General features: G+C 47.3%; 1 protein-coding gene across 1 annotated transcript; it reads left to right on the forward strand.

Annotated features, from left to right (window-relative positions):
- Positions 1-412: 412 nt before the first annotated feature.
- LOC121542323 (E3 ubiquitin-protein ligase TRIM71) lies at positions 413-13,547 on the forward strand. Its single transcript, XM_041851722.2, has 4 exons — positions 413-2,104; positions 7,733-7,900; positions 11,561-11,695; positions 11,871-13,547. Exons 1-4 carry the CDS (start codon positions 1,364-1,366, stop codon positions 13,320-13,322), a joined length of 2,496 nt encoding a protein of 831 aa, XP_041707656.2. The 5' UTR covers positions 413-1,363; the 3' UTR covers positions 13,323-13,547.
- The last annotated feature ends 1,439 nt before the right edge of the window (positions 13,548-14,986 follow it).

A 14,986-nucleotide genomic window follows, 5' to 3' on the forward strand; every position in this document is an offset into this window, starting at 1 on the left:
TAAACATAATTTAGTTTTTAGTTTTTTTTAATACACAAGCCAGAGAGAAAGTTTGATTTAGTTTGCCTGGTACCATGGAACCAATGGAATGGTCTCAAAAGTGTCAAATCAAACTAAATTAAAGCCACAGTCTATACTTTTTCCATGAAATCAAAATATTGAAATAGAGCCCTTGTTTTTGCACAATTGCTATTTGAGGTCTACTCCATGACATAATGCATATATATTGTAACATTTCTGATTAAAATGTTACTGTTAAAATGGCATGAATAGGGCGACACGCTAGTATGTAACCACCGGATAACAGCCCAGCCCCCTATCCAACAACCTCCCCGAGTCACCTTCCATGTGATGAGGCGGAAGTATGCTCACGGCTGTAGGAGTAGAGACATGAGAAACTCACGCCTTGCAACTTACATGGCACATAATACACATATATAGTAAAACCTACGTTGTACGTCTTGAGATAACGTATGGTTCAACATGCGTGGAAGCGTGCACAAGGACACGGGCGCAAATGAACACATTCCATGGAACGCTTCAAGGCACGGGACGAATGGATTAATTCTGCGCTGGCGGATGGTCAAGGGAAGCCAGTGGAAAACGCTGTACATTTGATCTCAAGAAAGTGCAGCCTTTTATTATCCACAACGAATGCATCGCAGAGAGCATTTCGTTCAGAGAAGGTATCATAGAGTAGCAAATCATTTTTGGGAGACTGTACGACAACTGTTAGGCTATTCGATCTTATGCCCGCAAGTATCGAGCTAACTTTCTACATCAAATGGAATCGTTATTTAATTGCCTTCGACTGACTCTGTCTCCGTTTGATGCGCATGGTTGGCTACATTTGAAAGAGTTCTGATGGTGGATTAGAATAATTGGACGGACACTTACTGTTAAAACACGTTTGTGCGTAATTGAACAGAGGAATTGATAACGAAAACAGATAGTGGCCCTTCTCTGCTTGGGGAGAATCGGAGCGGGGGACTCGCCGAGGATTTCATGTTTGCCACAATATTGGTTTATTCCCCGCAACATTGAAGTAAACAAGAACATACAACTTTAATATTAAGTTATAATTACTCTCAAATGTCAATACTCAAAACGCGTCAAATGTGAATTATGTATGCAAATAAGGAAGACCTGAAGTTTTCTATTCCAAAGAGCTTTCATTGACGTTGACTGCCATTCTAATTTCCTTCAAACGCACATCCTTCACGTGCAGACCTATTTAATCAGTTACAAATGTTATTTGGTGGCAGTGAGTGGATACACTTTTGCACAATAGGAGCAACGTTGAATTGAAACATGTAATCTAGTCCATCGGCACTGCATCTATTTACAAAGGAAACCATAGGCTATGTCTAAATGCGCGTTTAAAGACCCCTATTCCAAAGCAGTTGCGCAAATGGCTTCATTCCCTGACTTGAAGACATGTCCCCTATGCAAAGAACTGTGCTGCTCATCTGCTCCGCTCTCCTCCAACTCGTCCACCTCCTCGTCCTCGTCCCATGCCTCAACTAGCTCATCTACCTCATCCTCCAGAAGGCTCCACGTCCTCCCCTGCCTCCATGCCTTCTGCAGGCAGTGTCTGGAGGGCCAGCGGAACCCCGGAGACCCCTTGAAACTCCGGTGCCCGACATGTGACCAAAAGGTTCTAATGCCCGAATCAGGAGTAGACGCCTTGCCCTCGTCAAACTTTTTATTTAGCAACCTGTTGGATGCCATGGTAAATTTGTCTGAGGAGCAAATTAACAATACTGTTAGCAGCAGCAGGGGCAACAACTTGTCTCACAGACACAGCAGAAATCCCCTGTGCAGCTCTTGCGACGAGGGCAACCCTGCTACCTCTCACTGCCGAGACTGCCAGGAGTACCTTTGTAACAACTGTGTAAGGGCACACCAAAGGGTCCGGCTTACCAAAGACCATTTCATTGATAGACTAGTGGAGAGTCTGTTTCACCAGCACCTGGGGAACCTAACCAACAACTGTAACAACACTTCTACTGCCACTCTGAGCCAGTCCTCCTTCCAGTCGAGCTACTCTCTGCTGCCTGTCTTTCAGGACAAGCTGAGTTTCTGCCAGCAGCATGACAATGCGGTAAGTTTGTCCATCTGAGTCTAACAGCAGTAATGTTGTTTAATTTCATCATCAGATAGATTAGAGGATGTGGGAGGATGGGGCTGTCTGGCCCTCCACCTCTTCAAAGCCTAACGTGGGTTTGGGTGTTATTGGACAAACTCAAATGGGATCTACCATTCGGGCTTGACAGTCCATAGCAATATCACAGTTTCATAACACTAATTTCACAGTCTCCGTCTCATTACACCAAAGTCATGGATAAATAATATATTATATAAATTTACATTTGGAGAGTTGTTGGCGCAGTGTCTCTTCTGGGGTGTACTTGGACTAAGCAGCAGTGCAGTCCCTCACTCCTGTCCATTGTCTCACGTCACTAGGCGTCACGCAGTTGCCAGGAGCCAGTGCAGACGTGAGACAATGCACTCCTGTCCTGACTCCGGTGCAGACAGTGTGTGGTGTGAAAGTGTAGGCGTACAGGCTCCCAACAGAGAAACACACAGGAAGCCTTTACTCAGTGGAAGGCCAGTCGGAATGCCATGACGTCGTAACGTTAGTCTTCAGCAGAGCAGTCGTCTGGGAGACATGCTGATGATAGGACTACACACACACATTCTCTCTGAGGACCAAGATGGGATGGAGGGGAGCCATCTGGTGTTGTGGAGCTGCTTGTAGGCTGGAGCCTGCGGCTCAAATGGAACCATATTGCCCTATGGGCCCTGGTCAAAAGTAGTGCACTAAAAATTGGAATAGGGTGTCATATGGGAGGCAGCCAGAGAGAGAGGGGTTCCTTTCCTCCTATGGTAGGACCAGATCTTCATCAGGAATGTGGAACGGTTTTCGCTAGGGCTGAGGAAACCTTTAATACAGTTTAAAGTTCTACTGTAGGCTACACATGCACAAACATTGCATTGGCATGATTCAGCTCTTTTATGAAAGGAATTGTAAATATTTTCTCCCCATGAAGAGGCTTTGAAAATAGTTTTAACATGACAGAGTGGACGGTTGGTTTCCCTGCTAGTCCAGACATCAGCAGACATAGCATTAACAATGGGGCCCAGCCTTCTCATTGGGATTATGAAAACAATGTCTAGCCAAAATAACTCTGTGAATGCATCCCAAATTGCACCCTATTCCCTATATAGTGCACTACTTTTGACTTGATCCCTAAGGTAAAGTAGTGCACTACAAAGGGAATAGGGTGCCATTTGGGACTCGATGTTGCCATAAAACAGGCAGGCAGCGTGGCCGGCGAGTCAGTGGAACATATGTCTGAACAGTTAACGCTGTTATATGAAGAAGACAGATGGAGCAGTCAGTCCACCAGTCCAGTCCAGTCTGGGAAAATAAAGAAAGCAGTTGGAACCGTCTGCAGATTGTGTTTCTGATGAACAGTGGAAAGTAGAAGGGTGATTCACTCAGCGTGTGAGTCACATTTTTTCATCTGCTGAGTCCAGATTTTTGTACAGCTGGAATATCACCATTGTTTGAAACAGAATGGGTCTACGCAAAATCCCAGCTGTGATGAAGTGTTGGGCACACCTATCAGTGTAGAGCACGAGCTTGTCAAAGGGAGATGTGTCCATTAATGGATTTTTGTTTTGACCGCCAGGTCTCGGTTTTGGTTCTTGAACTTCCGGGTACTGGAGTGGACATTCCGTTTGGACACTTCCCTTTAGTTGGGTAGTTCCTTCAGACTCTTCCATGAACCAGGGGGCTCCTATGGGTGGGTGTGTGTGTACTGGGAGGGGGCTGTAGGGTAGTTCAGCAGACGCAGGTCTGGCTGCCCCCCCCCAACACACGCACACACAGCACACATGGAAGCGCTTTCATAATTTTATATACAAGTAACGTCTGGCATGGCATCAAAGCAGCCCTCTCTCTCTCTCTGGGATTGGATGGAAGCCCTATTCCTAGACAGCGATGGGCTCTGAAATGTCTCATGTGTTTCTGGCTCATAGTCAGTCCATGAGGAGGCACAGTTCTTATTAGGGTTCTGAAATTCTGGGAACTTCCCCAAAAACTTTTCCAGAAATCCTGGTTGGAAGATCACTGGAATCTGGAGGGAATAAGTAGAACATCTAGGAGCGCTCCAACCGGGATTGGAGAAGAAAACCTGGGAGTTTTGGTGAGTGAATCACAACTGGAAGTCATCTATCTGCACACAGAAAGACTTGGCATATGCTTGTAGTGTTCTATTGCTGAGGCTGAGCCATAGAGATCAAGTCATGCATGTTACTGGAAGGACGCACAAACCAACAAACACTGCTGGCCATTTTTTAGAGCGGTACACACTCCGTCATGGTGCTCTGAACGCATTCTCTCTTTCTCCCCTCTTACACACACACACACACACACACACACACACACACTCTCTGCTGGGGCCCGAGCTGATATTGTTTGTCTTCTCGTAAGCAGCCAATGAGGTCACCCCATTTGTCTTGATACGGTGGTCGTGCACACTGTTTTCAGTGTGTGTGTGTGCAGCGCTTAGCATTCTAGGCCACGTGTGACTTCTGTGAAACAGGATGAGCACGGAAAGGGCAACACCGGGTTGTGTTGATCTGTACGGTCCACGCTCTGTGTGTGTGTGTGTGTTTTACATCAGCCCCGTGTGGGAATTCTGGCATTTTTACATTATTCTCTCTCTTTACATTTCCCATGGATCTACAGGCTAGCGAGGAAACAACAATTTAGTTGATTTTACTGTCTGAGATTCTGATGAATCATAATTCCAGATGTTTTCTGATTTAGAAGTTTTTGAAGTCCACCATTCCAGGGAATGGTTTGAGTCCCTTTTTTATTTTTATTTTTTACTTCAGACACATGAAATACCATAATATGGACTGGAAAGTGATAACAGCTCTGTCCAGTTCCACAGAAGTTCCAGTGCATCCTGACTTTGGTTCCTTTTACCCCAGCTTTGGGTCACCTTTGGCCACTTCTGTTGGCAGTTTGGTGTTTTAAAGGCCTATACTATTCCTCCCCTCTCCCTCTGATGCTGATAGATACAGGATCACAACCTCTGGTAGGGTAACACAACACTAGGACTGTAACGGTCATGGAATCTTGGATGATTGTAATTGGCTAGCCAAATGACCGCGGTCACTGTAATAACCGTTTGAATAACAAACATATATTATTATTAACGTTTTTTGGCTGAGGTTTTCTGCTCTCCTCTCTACTGGCGGTCATGTGCAATAGGGTGCCATTTGGGACGAATGTGCTATGTTTCCAGTAGTTTTATGCCGTGTGTTCAGAGGAGATGCCTAATCCTAGAGTACACCTCTTCCTGGCACTGGGGAACCGTATCTGTCATTGAAATGCCAACCCAAACCCTCAACTTCAGTATCATGCGTGGAACTCCACATACAGTATAAACCCAGGACAATTTGCGCTAATGCGTGAATGACGCTAGAGCCATTTGAGCTGGTGGGGTGGAACGGAAGTGGAGGGAGGGAGGGAGGGGCTCATACCAAGATGATGTCACTAGTAGGCATTTAGTACGATATATCGATCTTCATATCGGTATCAGACACACACACACACACACACTAGGATAAGGGAATTCTTTCTGTGCCAGAGGCATGGGACAGGTACTACATAACATCAGTGAGTGAGTGATTGCATATTGGTCAGTCAGATGAATATCACCATAGACAGCACAACCTAGTGGTCCCTGGGAATCTCAATAGCATATTCCTCGTGTCCTCTCTCCTTGTCTCCTTCTCAACACCCATTGGAGGAGAAGGTCAGAGGGGAAAGACCTCTGGCTTTCTCCTCCAATGGGTTTAGAGAAAGAGACGAGGAGAGAGGATGCGAGGAGTATACAATTGGGATCTTCCCCATCAGTCTGGCTCTCCTGCTCTGAGCTGGGGTCTAAAGACGTCAGCATGCTTCAGTTCAGCTGGCGGCTAGCCGAACCAAATGAGTGTGCTCGCAAACACCTTTAAAAGACCTTCGCTTGAAAAATGAGAAACAAGCAGCAATAGTACCATTTTGTCGATTTGAGACGCTGTAGCCAAATCATCAAAATAGTCAGAATTCATCTAAAATAACCCAAGAAATCTGCCACTTTGAAATTTTGATGTTTGGTGCAGTATGAAAAAATTAGCACGAAAACCAGTCTTTTTTCGTTGAATGACAACAGACTTTATTGACGAATCCCTACTGTTGACCAATCACAGACGAAGGAGCGTAGACTTCAGCCACGGACTTCGGCTACGGACTTTGGCTTTCCTCAAGGAAAAAATGTTTTGTGTGGCCGAACAGCCGAAGGAACCCTTACCGAAGTCCAAAACGTGGTGTTGAAGGCTGTATTCGAGGTGCTAGTCACCACTGATGGATTGGCCTGTGTGGTGGGGAGAGGAAAGCACCTCCAAACTCCTTAATTTGGTAATTTCATTGAGATTAATCTGCCTCAGTGATTACTGTCAGATAGATCCGTTGACATTTTCAAATTGCTCACTGGGAAGAGAGAAGGGGCCAATGGGTGAGATATGTACCCCGGCCCATGCTGAGTGATCCATCATTTTATGAGGACTTTGTGGTTCTGAGTGGATTACACACACTCGCTCTCATACTGAATCTCCAGAACGAACTCGAGTATCCAGTCTAAATTAATTCTCATTGTGAAAACACTCTGACAACTTCACCTCTGCATTAAGCCTTAGTATCGTCAGAGAAGTATGTCCCCACACCAGCACCAAATCATATTATGACTGTTGCTATAGAGACATGTACTAGCTATGTACTATATGGTCCTTGAATGAAGTTCTGGATACGTGCCAACGCATCCATGCACTTTAGTGCTAATACATAGGAACATATCTAAGATAAACGTGTCTTTAGGGGCTCTGTATTGTAAATATTGATGTTCTTGGCAACTGACCAATGTAATTGTTTATTGGCCTATATTATGTGGTGATTTGGCCTGCATCACTCACCCTACTTTCTCCATCCAACCCTGTACACTCTACCCTTTCACTCCTGCTTCCCCTCTTCCTGTTCGCTCTACCCTTTCACTCCTGCTTCCCCTCTTCCTGTACGCTCTACCCTTTCACTCCTGCTTCCCCTCTTCCTGTACGCTCTACCCTTTCACTCCTGCTTCCCCTCTTCCTGTTCGCTCTACCCTTTCACTCCTGCTTCCCCTCTTCCTGTACGCTCTACCCTTTCACTCCTGCTTCCCCTCTTCCTGTTCGCTCTACCCTTTCACTCTTGCTTCCCCTCTTCCTGTACGCTCTACCCTTTCACTCCTGCTTCCCCTCTTCCTGTATGCTCTACCCTTTCACTCCTGCTTCCCCTCTTCCTGTACGCTCTACCCTTTCACTCCTGCTTCCCCTCTTTCTTTCTTTCTTTCTTTCATTCTTCCCCTCACTCTTTCTTTCACTCTACTCTGCTTTAGACAGGACTGTGTCCAAAACACTGAGTATGTGATGCCGTACAGTACATCGGTGTGCAGACTGAGGCAGAGCCATAGCTTAATGTCATTGTTACTAATATTCAATCGTCAGGACCCGACAGTCAACATGTTAGATATTGTACAGAATGTAACAATAAAACTTTGTCTGCGGTTGGTTGTTGCTGTATGTGAGAGGATGACTGTTCTGTTGCTGACTGTGTGCTTCTTTGTCTGTCCTTCTGCAGGTTCTGTATTTCTTCTGTGACACGTGCTCTGTGCCCGTCTGTGGGGAGGGCAGTGCGAGTTGTCACTCAGGCCACAGCCTCCGCTACCTCCAGGATTCCCTTCAGGATTCCAGGACCCTCACCATCCAGCTGCTGGCAGATGCCCAGCAGGGCAGGCACACTGTACAGGTAGGTAATGTGATGCAGGGTGGGCACACTGTACAGGTAGGTAATGTGATGCAGGGCGGGCACACTGTACAGGTGGGTAATGTGATGCAGGGCGGGCACACTGTACAGGTGGGTAATGGGACGCATCTCTGACCATCCGAGAAATCCGTCTCTCAACTGCCACTGGGTTTTAGTATGGTGTTGGCAACACTGGGTTTGTGGGTTTGATCCTGGTCTCTGTCCCTTTAGGTAGAGGTGTCTCTAAATGAGGATATAATGACCTTCTTTTCATCCTTGTGATCAGAAGATATATAGGGGGATAAACAGCAAGGACACTCTACGTTGGTGTGTGTGTGGGCCACTAGGCAGTATAGGGGGATATACTGCAGGGACACTCTACTTTGGTGTATGTGTGGGCCACGAGGCAGTATAGGGGGATAAACAGCAAGGACACTCTACGTTGGTGTGTGTGTGGGCCACTAGGCAGTATAGGGGGATAAACAGCAGGGACACTCTACGTTGGTATATGTGTGGGCCACTAGGCAGTATAGGGGGATAAACAGCAGGGACACTCTACGTTGGTGTATGTGTGGGCCACGAGGCAGTATAGGGGATATACAGCAGGGACACTCTACGTTGGTGTGTGTGTGGGCCACTAGGCAGTATAGGGGGATATACAGCAGGGACACTCTACGTTGGTGTGTGTGTGGGCCACTAGGCAGTATAGGGGGATAAACAGCAGGGACACTCTACGTTGGTGTATGTGTGGGCCACGAGGCAGTATAGGGGGATATACAGCAGGGACACTCTACGTTGGTGTGTGTGTGGGCCACTAGGCAGTATAGGGGGATATACAGCAGGGACACTCTACGTTGGTGTGTGTGTGGGCCACTAGGTAGTATAGGGGGATAAACAGCAGGGACACTCTACGTTGGTGTGTGTGTGTGGGCCACTAGGCAGTATAGGGGGATATACAGCAGGGACACTCTACGTTGGTGTGTGTGTGGGCCACTAGGTAGTATAGGGGGATAAACAGCAGGGACACTCTACGTTTGTGTGTGTGTGTGTGTGGGCCACTAGGCAGTATAGGGGGATATACAGCAGGGACACTCTACGTTGGTGTGTGTGTGGGCCACTAGGCAGTATAGGGGGATATACAGCAGGGACACTCTACGTTGGTGTGTGTGTGGGCCACTAGGTAGTATAGGGGGATAAACAGCAGGGACACTCTACGTTGGTGTGTGTGTGTGGGCCACTAGGTAGTATAGGGGGATAAACAGCAGGGACACTCTACGTTTGTGTGTGTGTGGGCCACTAGGTAGTATAGGGGGATATACAGCAGGGACACTCTACGTTGGTGTGTGTGTGGGCCACTAGGTAGTATAGGGGGATAAACAGCAGGGACACTCTACGTTGGTGTGTGTGTGTGGGCCACTAGGCAGTATAGGGGATATACAGCAGGGACACTCTACGTTGGTGTGTGTGTGGGCCACTAGGTAGTATAGGGGGATAAACAGCAGGGACACTCTACGTTTGTGTGTGTGTGTGTGTGTGGGCCACTAGGCAGTATAGGGGGATATACAGCAGGGACACTCTACGTTGGTGTGTGTGTGGGCCACTAGGCAGTATAGGGGGATATACAGCAGGGACACTCTACGTTGGTGTGTGTGTGGGCCACTAGGTAGTATAGGGGGATAAACAGCAGGGACACTCTACGTTGGTGTGTGTGTTTGTGGGCCACTAGGTAGTATAGGGGGATAAACAGCAGGGACACTCTACGTGTGTGTGTGTGTGTGTGTGTGTGTGTGTGTGTGTGTGTGTGTGTGTGTGTGTGTGTGTGTGTGTGTGTGTGTGTGTGTGTGCCACTAGGCAGTATAGGGGGATATATAGCAGGGACACTCTACGTTGGTGTATGTGTGGCCCACTAGGCAGCTCGTATTCAGAGACTTGACGGCATCGAGAGAGAGAGAGAGAGAGAGAGAGAGAGAGAGAGAGACCATTTATAGCCCCCTCTAATAACATGAATGCGTCCCAAATGGCACCATGTTCCCTACATAGTGCACTACTTTTGACCAGAGCCCTGTATAGGGTGTCACTTGGGATGCAGACAACCACTCAGAACATTAGGCCACTCCTCCTTAGCCGGCTGCCTGGCAGGTGGTGTGTCATCCAGCTGTGAAGAGTGTTGGGAACAGGATGGCTTTAGAAGGACGGCCACAATGGAGAGGAATTCTAGGAAGACGCTTCTTTCCCCCACCCTCTCCCCAAACACCCCCTCCTCTCCCATATCCCCCAAACCAACTCACTTACATGCCAATTAAATATGTATGCCCCTCCCCTTTCTCAAAACACAATAGAAAAACACACCTCCCCCTTACCCCCTTCAGTCTTGTGATGCTCAGTTGAAGTTGAGGCTCACTTAGCTTGAAGACCTATTTCACCAAATGCTGCTAACTCAATCTAGGGTTTAGGGTTTTTAGCTCCTGTGAAGAGGCTGTGCTATGACTAGGACCAGCCTGATAATCCATTATCTCCTATGAAGAGATCTCATGGGCTGTGTCCCAAATGGCATCCTGTTCCCAATTGTCCCTGTTCAAAAGTAGTGCACAACATAGGAAATAGGTGCAATTTGGGACGCACACATGTTCATGGGCTTGAATGAAACAAAGCCCGAGCTGTAGAACTCTGTCCTGAAAGGTAGAAGAGCCTTGGCCTAAAGGGTTGCATTAAAACACCATAATCTCATTCGCCTCATGTCTCTCTGTCCACCCCCTTAACCTCTGACCCGGGATTTGTTACCCCCAATAGATGATGTCATTGGTGCTTCCTCTCTGATTGACACCACCACCCTGGTAGTACCCCTCATTCCATTGGTTGAGCTCAGTCCTGCTGAGATGGATCAGGTCATGGACTGTCATTAGCTCCCACCTAGTGAGAAGTTAATTGAACCTAGTGAGAAGTTAATTGAACCTAGTGAGAAGTTAATTGAACCTAGTGAGAAGTTAATTGAACCTAGTGCGAAGTTAATTGAACCTAGTGAGAAGTTAATTGAACCTTTTTTTTTATTCTAGTCAGTCACACTATATCAAGGCAGACACTTTTATCCCAAGCAACTTAGTCATGAGTGCATACACTGTATTCACTTTCCCAACAGTTAAAGGGCTGTCTGTCTGCTGATAAAGCATTTTGGTAGCAGATCTTAACACAGTCTTAACGTTCTGAGCTTGTGCTCTAACCCCTATATCCACCAGAGGTGCCTCTATGGGGTGACTTCATGATGAGGTCCAACTACTGGCTGTAAAATAGCTGCTGTGTTGGCCTGGGGTCAACAGCCTCTCTCCAGCAGTAGTACTGGAGACAGTCTGAGGTATTTCATTCACCTAACCAACTGGCCTCATACTGAAAGGACTTTGAGAGGTCACTCATCACTTCATCCACTGATATGGAGGAGCGGGGAGTCATTTACACCATAGACTCATGATACCCAGTAGCTTGCTGGTCCCTGGTGCAGAAAGGTTGAGAAACACTAACCTACTGTATCTGTCTGGGAACAATGTGTCACTATTCAAAGGTCTTAACCTGTCAGGACTTAACCTGTGAATAATGTGTCAATGTACCATTCAAAGGTCATGCTACATTTAGTCCCCACACTAAAGCTGTTTCTTAATGATTTACCTGCAGCTGAGCATTGAGAAAGCCCAGGCCATCGCCGAGCAGGTGGAACTGAAGGCCATGGTGGTCCAGTCAGAGGTCAAAGCCATCACACAGCGTCATAAGAAGGCCCTGGAGGAACGAGAGTGTGAGCTGCTGTGGAAAGTAAGTTGGTTTTGTGCGAAGTAGTATCATACAGTACAGTACATTTACACATTCCAGCAGTGTTACAAACCCTTCACCCCTGCCTAACAGGTCTGTGTAACTCTCTTTTATTTATCCCCCCCTCCCTTCTCCTCTCTCTCTCTCTCTCTCTCTCTCTCTCTTTCTCTCTCTCAAGATTGAGAAAATCCGTCAGGTGAAAGCCAAGTCCCTCTATCTCCAGTTAGAGAAGCTGCACCAGAACCTGACCAAGCTGGACAGCACCATTGTTACAGTAGCCCAGGTCCTGGAGAAGGGCAGTAGTCTGGACCTGCTGCTGGCCAGAGAGAGCATACTTATCCAGATCACAGAGCTTAAGGCCCTCAGGGAGCTGTTACTACCACAGGACGATGACCACATCATGTTCACCGCCCCCGACCAGACCCTGCTACTCGCCATCCAGTCCCTGGGTCTGGTCAGCTCTGGGGCCTTCGCCCCCCTCACCAAGGCCCAGGGAGAGGGGCTTTGTCGGGGCTTGCAGGGTAAGCAGGCCTCCTTCACTGTGGTGGGGTATGATCATGATGGAGAGCCCAGGCTGTCTGGGGGGGACGGTGTGTCAGCTGCGGTGATGGCGCCTGATGGTAACCTGCTGAACGCTGAGGTGTCCGACCACCAGAACGGATCGTACACGGTCAGCTACCTGCCCAAGGTAGAGGGAGAACATCTGGTGTCAGTCCTTATCTGCAACCGGCACATCGAAGGCAGCCCCTTTAAAGTGCTGGTAAAGTCTGGCCGCAGCTATGGAGGTATCCCCCTGCCGGTGGACTCGTTCGGCAGGGAGGGGGACGGAGACGGGCAGCTGTGTCGCCCCTGGGGGGTGTGTGTGGACAAAGAGGGCTACATAATTGTAGCTGACCGGAGCAACAACAGGGTGCAGATCTTCAAGCCGTGCGGTTCCTTCCACCACAAGTTTGGTACGCTGGGCTCCAGACCAGGCCAGTTGGACCGACCAGCTGGGGTGGCCTGCGACGGCCAGAGGAGAATCATCGTGGCCGACAAGGACAATCACCGCATCCAGATCTTCACCTTTGAAGGCCAGTTCCTCCTCAAGTTCGGGGAGAAGGGAACCAAGGCCGGTCAGTTCAGCTACCCCTGGGACGTAGCGGTCAGCTCGGAGGGAAAGATCCTCGTCTCAGACACCCGGAACCACCGCATCCAGCTCTTCAGGCAGGACGGCACCTTCCTCAACAAGTACGGCTTCGAAGGGGCTCTATGGAAACACTTTGACTCCCCCAGGGGCGTGGCCTTCACTCAGGAGGGCCACCTGGTGGTGACAGACTTCAACAACCACCGTCTGCTGATCATCCGGTCGGACTGCCAGTCGGCCCGCTTCCTGGGATCAGAGGGAACCGGTAATGGTCAGTTCCTGCGGCCGCAGGGCGTAGCAGTGGACCAGGAGGACCGCATCGTGGTGGCCGACTCCCGGAACCACAGGATCCAGGTGTTCGAAACCAACGGTAACTTCCTATGCAAGTTGGGGACTCAGGGTAGCAGCTTTGGACAGATGGATCGCCCGTCGGGTATAGCTGTTACTCCAGACGGAAGGATTGTTGCCGTGGACTTTGGAAACAACAGAATCCTTATGTTCTAGGCTAGGCAGTTTGTCTGCTGGTTTGCAAAGAAAGAAACATTGAAGAGAAGGAGATTTTTAAACACACCCATCAGATGCAAATGTCTTTGTGAGCAAATGGAGCCAGTAATATTGAAACTTGACCTTTTCTCTCAGTTATTACCTCCTATCTAGCTTGTAAGAGTGGGCTCCCGAGTGGCGCAGCGGTCTAAGGCACTGCATCTCAGTGCTTGAGGCGTCATTACAGACCCCCTGGTTCGATTCCAGGCTGTATCACAACCGGCCGTGATTGTGAGTCCCATAGGGCGGCGCACAATTGGCCCAGCGTCGTCCGGGTTTGGCCGGTGTAGGCCGTCATTGTAAATAAGAATTTGTTCTTAACTGACTTGCCTAGTTAAATAAAGGTTAAATAAAAAGAGCAAATGAATGCAGTACATGAACCAATGCCAACAATGGGTTATTGTCAAAAGCAGTCATTTTTAACCCTATAGTAGGCCTTCTGTGACAGTATCTGGCTCGTTAGTTGTCTTTGCTCCTGATGTGTGCGTCAATCTCGCTCTGATTATTTTTCTCAGGGAATTTCTTGCATTCTTGAAAGATTTCCACTGCATCATACCTACCTCATTCAGCTGTGTATGAATGTACTCCTTTATTATTTGGTGCAGAGATTTAGCCAGTGGAGTTTTGATAAAATAACTACCTCAATGCAAGAGAAAAGTATAGTTAAAATGAAGCACATTTTTGTTGATATTTGCACAGACAGTGCTCACACATTTTATCTAATTGTTACTGTGCACATAAAGCATGTGAAATCCCAGAATGTTGCTGAGAACAAAATATAATAACGACTCAATGCTACATACATATGGAGACAGATATTTTTTATAAACTTACCAACTGTTTTTCCATTAGTTTTTAAATTTGCCTCCATACCTTTTTACCTCATGTCACGACCACATAGTACCTCAGAACTCCAGTGTCCTCAGGTCGGTAGTATGGCTGAGTCCCAAATGGTACCTTATTCCCTATATAGTGCACTACTTTTGACAAGAGCCCTATGGACCCTGGTCAAAAATAGTGCACTAAATAGCGAATAGGTTGTAATCTGAGACTCATCCTGTAAGTGGATTCTCTCCACAAAATGGCTGCTGCCAGTTTGCTACAGACAGGTTTAATATTTGATATCAGTGACAAGTGTCAGTTCAGTCAGTCACATGATTTCAGCTTTAAGGGAAAAAACATTTAACAAGTAATTGACCACCTTGAATCGGGTGAATCATCAGAATTGTTATTTTCTGGGGATCTGTGAAAGAATTATGACTTTTGAAAACTACTGGGAATAATTATTGTTGGGATATATTAATCCTGACATGTATTCATTCATCCAATGAAACTAGTGCATCTGGCCACAACACAGGAAAGATTAGACAATTACTTTGTTAAATGCACACTGGTGCTGGTTAACTTGGATTTAATCCGAACCATGTAGGACTGCTCAGTCTAAATATATTTATTGATATCATTTTGAAATCAAGGAAATCTGTGTAGACTAACTTTCCTAAGAGTAGAGAGCGGTCTCATTCTGATATGTTTGAAGAACAACGTTTCTGCACAAATGTTTGGTAGTTTAGATTGGCACCCTAATGATGTTACGATGTTCCTTTCTTTGTGATCGTTGTTACAAA

The sequence above is a fragment of the Coregonus clupeaformis genome, chromosome 2, assembly GCF_020615455.1.
Source record: "Coregonus clupeaformis isolate EN_2021a chromosome 2, ASM2061545v1, whole genome shotgun sequence".
Lineage (NCBI taxonomy): Eukaryota > Metazoa > Chordata > Actinopteri > Salmoniformes > Salmonidae > Coregonus > Coregonus clupeaformis.

Bases quoted from the DNA above. Each gene is read 5' to 3' on its own strand.
- LOC121542323 (XM_041851722.2), top strand. From the start codon at position 1,364: ATGTCTAAATGCGCGTTTAAAGACCCCTATTCCAAAGCAGTTGCGCAA. The intron at 7,901-11,560 runs GTAGGTAATGTG...ATTTACCTGCAG, and splicing joins AGGGCAGGCACACTGTACAG to CTGAGCATTGAGAAAGCCCA. The intron at 11,696-11,870 runs GTAAGTTGGTTT...CTCTCTCTCAAG, and splicing joins AGTGTGAGCTGCTGTGGAAA to ATTGAGAAAATCCGTCAGGT.